General features: G+C 34.0%; 1 protein-coding gene across 1 annotated transcript; it reads right to left on the bottom strand.

Annotated features, from left to right (window-relative positions):
• Positions 1-1,191: 1,191 nt before the first annotated feature.
• Positions 1,192-1,674, bottom strand: LOC149171991 (uncharacterized). Its single transcript, XM_089426159.1, has one exon. The coding sequence runs from the start codon at positions 1,672-1,674 to the stop codon at positions 1,192-1,194; it is 483 nt and encodes a 160-aa protein (XP_089282285.1).
• Between the last annotated feature and the right edge of the window lie 532 nt (positions 1,675-2,206).

Here is a 2,206-nt window from a genome sequence, read left to right as displayed (position 1 = left end):
AATCATTGGTTCAACCAATCCTCATAGTTTTTGCAACAAAGTCCATTCTTGATGACAATTCACGGGTGGTAATAATTCCATGATAACAAACAGTCGACGCTTTCATGCTTTATTCACCACTAAACTACCTTCGTTTCCAGAAGAGCACACAATCTCTACAATACCATGATATGGTGGGGTACAAGCTCTCAATAAAAGAAGCAAACTCATACATTTATCTGGAAAATAGATCATTCACAAATCCTCTCTCTACAGGTGATGAGTTTGACTAGGCCCCTGTCGCCAACCAAAGTTCAAATACCACTAGCCAACCAAAGTTCTAATACCACTGGCAAGGATTCTAAGAAAATGAGAGAAATGAATATAATAAACAAGCAACATGTTTTCATATCATGCATACCATGATTTGCCAATCATGAAAAGCCTCAATTGAAGAAAATTCAATGAATTCTACTTCATTATAATGGATAATACTGAAGTGGTTAAAGTATATGTAATGCTAACACAGGTTAATTATGAATCAAATATGAGGAAAGTGAGAGATTAAATTGAGTAGAGTTTCTCTGAAATTTATTTCAGAGTGGAAAAATAATAAAAAGTTATTTTAGAGTGGAAAAAACAATGTGTAATTTTAAAATTGTTTAAATTATATTTTTAAATGTTATAAATATTATATATGCATTGAAATTGTTTTTTTGTTATTAATATATTTTGAATATATTTAAATATTAATTCATATTAAAATATTTTATTCATAACCCATATTTCATTTTTTTTTTTTTAAAACCTCAAGTTGTTTTATGTCACCTTGAAAATTCATGATTTTTCCAAAGGAAAAAACGAAACTTTTTATTAACATTATAAAAAGTTTACATTGCAAATGCTGAGGCATCACTAATCCGTCTGAGGGATTACCAAAACTGTTTTACAAAAAATGTTGACTTATGCATACACCTGTTCCTTGTGAGGTGCTGAAACTGATCTGTTAACCTCTGAACCGAGGTGTCGTTCTTATACTGAAGACTGGAGGACTGTTTGCAAAAAAATTTCCAACATGCTGAGCCTCCTCAACGTAGAGGAGCCCGACACTCGAAAAAGAAGTTTTAAAAGCCGAGATACCAATGGTGATAAGTTTGTATGTAATTACAAAATTTGAAAAGAGTAGAGTAAACAAAAAATTCTGCCAGAGTATTAGATAGGCTGATTATAGGGCGGCTGTTCTGATCTTCTGGTTTGGCCTTGGTCCTCTTCTACAATCTTCCAGCTGCCCAAATCCTGTGGTAGACCGTCTTTAGAAAGTTGGTCCGCTGATTCATTCCTTTCCCTGAAAATGTGGCGAAGAGAGAAACTGTTAAAATAAGATTTAAGTCTCTGAACTTCTCCCAGGATTTGTTTTAATAATTGGTTGCTGCAAGTACTTTGACCATTTACCCATCTGATCACTATTTGGGAGTCCCCAAAAATTTGAATTGTGAGGGTGCGCCTTTGAATGAGCCAACATATAAGGAGTTTCAGGGCAAGTAGTTCAGCAAAGTTATTAGAGCCTGTTCCTAGTCCCACAGAAGCTTTTAAGACATGAGATGGGGATTCATTGATGACTAATCCTGCTCCTGCTTTATTGTTTTGAGATACACCATCGAAGAAAGCCAAGGGGATTCCTTCTGTGATCTGCATTTCCGGAATGATTCTTTGAGGATGGGCTTCCTTAGGCTCGGGGATACTAGAAAAGATGGCAGTTCTCTAACTTGTTGTGATACCTATGGGAGTTCCCTTATCCTCGAAAATACTCCTGTTCCTGGCTATCCAAATACCCCAGCTAATGATGAGAGGGACGTTGCGCAGGTTCCCGTTTGGATGAGAGTGCCACCACTTCTGCCAAGCTTCTTGCACAGTGTTTCCATCCCATTCTAACTTTTTGATCAACAGGTTCCCTACCTTGCCATAACCCATATTTCATTATATACAAAAGTAAAATATTTTTTTTCTATTTTTTTTGTATATGTAATTGATCTCATGTCTAAATTATTTTTGAAAAGTACAAGGTTTAAATATCTTTCTCACTTTTTTTTCTTTCTTTTTTTTAATTTTTAATTACTTTACATGAAATTATATTAGGTCATTTGGACATGTAATTAAATATGCATAGAATGATTTTTTCAGTCAATATCACTTTTCTATTTAGAGAATATTTATTTATTTATTTTAA

This window comes from Pinus tabuliformis, chromosome 4_2 (genome assembly GCF_031772625.1).
Source record: "Pinus tabuliformis cultivar Carrire ecotype Pingquan chromosome 4_2, CPIR1, whole genome shotgun sequence".
Classification (NCBI taxonomy): Eukaryota; Viridiplantae; Streptophyta; class Pinopsida; order Pinales; family Pinaceae; genus Pinus; species Pinus tabuliformis.
This window is presented reverse-complemented; position numbering and strand designations above follow the sequence as displayed.

What these genes read in the sequence shown, in the direction of transcription:
- LOC149171991 (XM_089426159.1), bottom strand. Translation starts at nt 1,674, where the DNA reads ATGCAGATCACAGAAGGAATCCCCTTGGCTTTCTTCGATGGTGTATCT.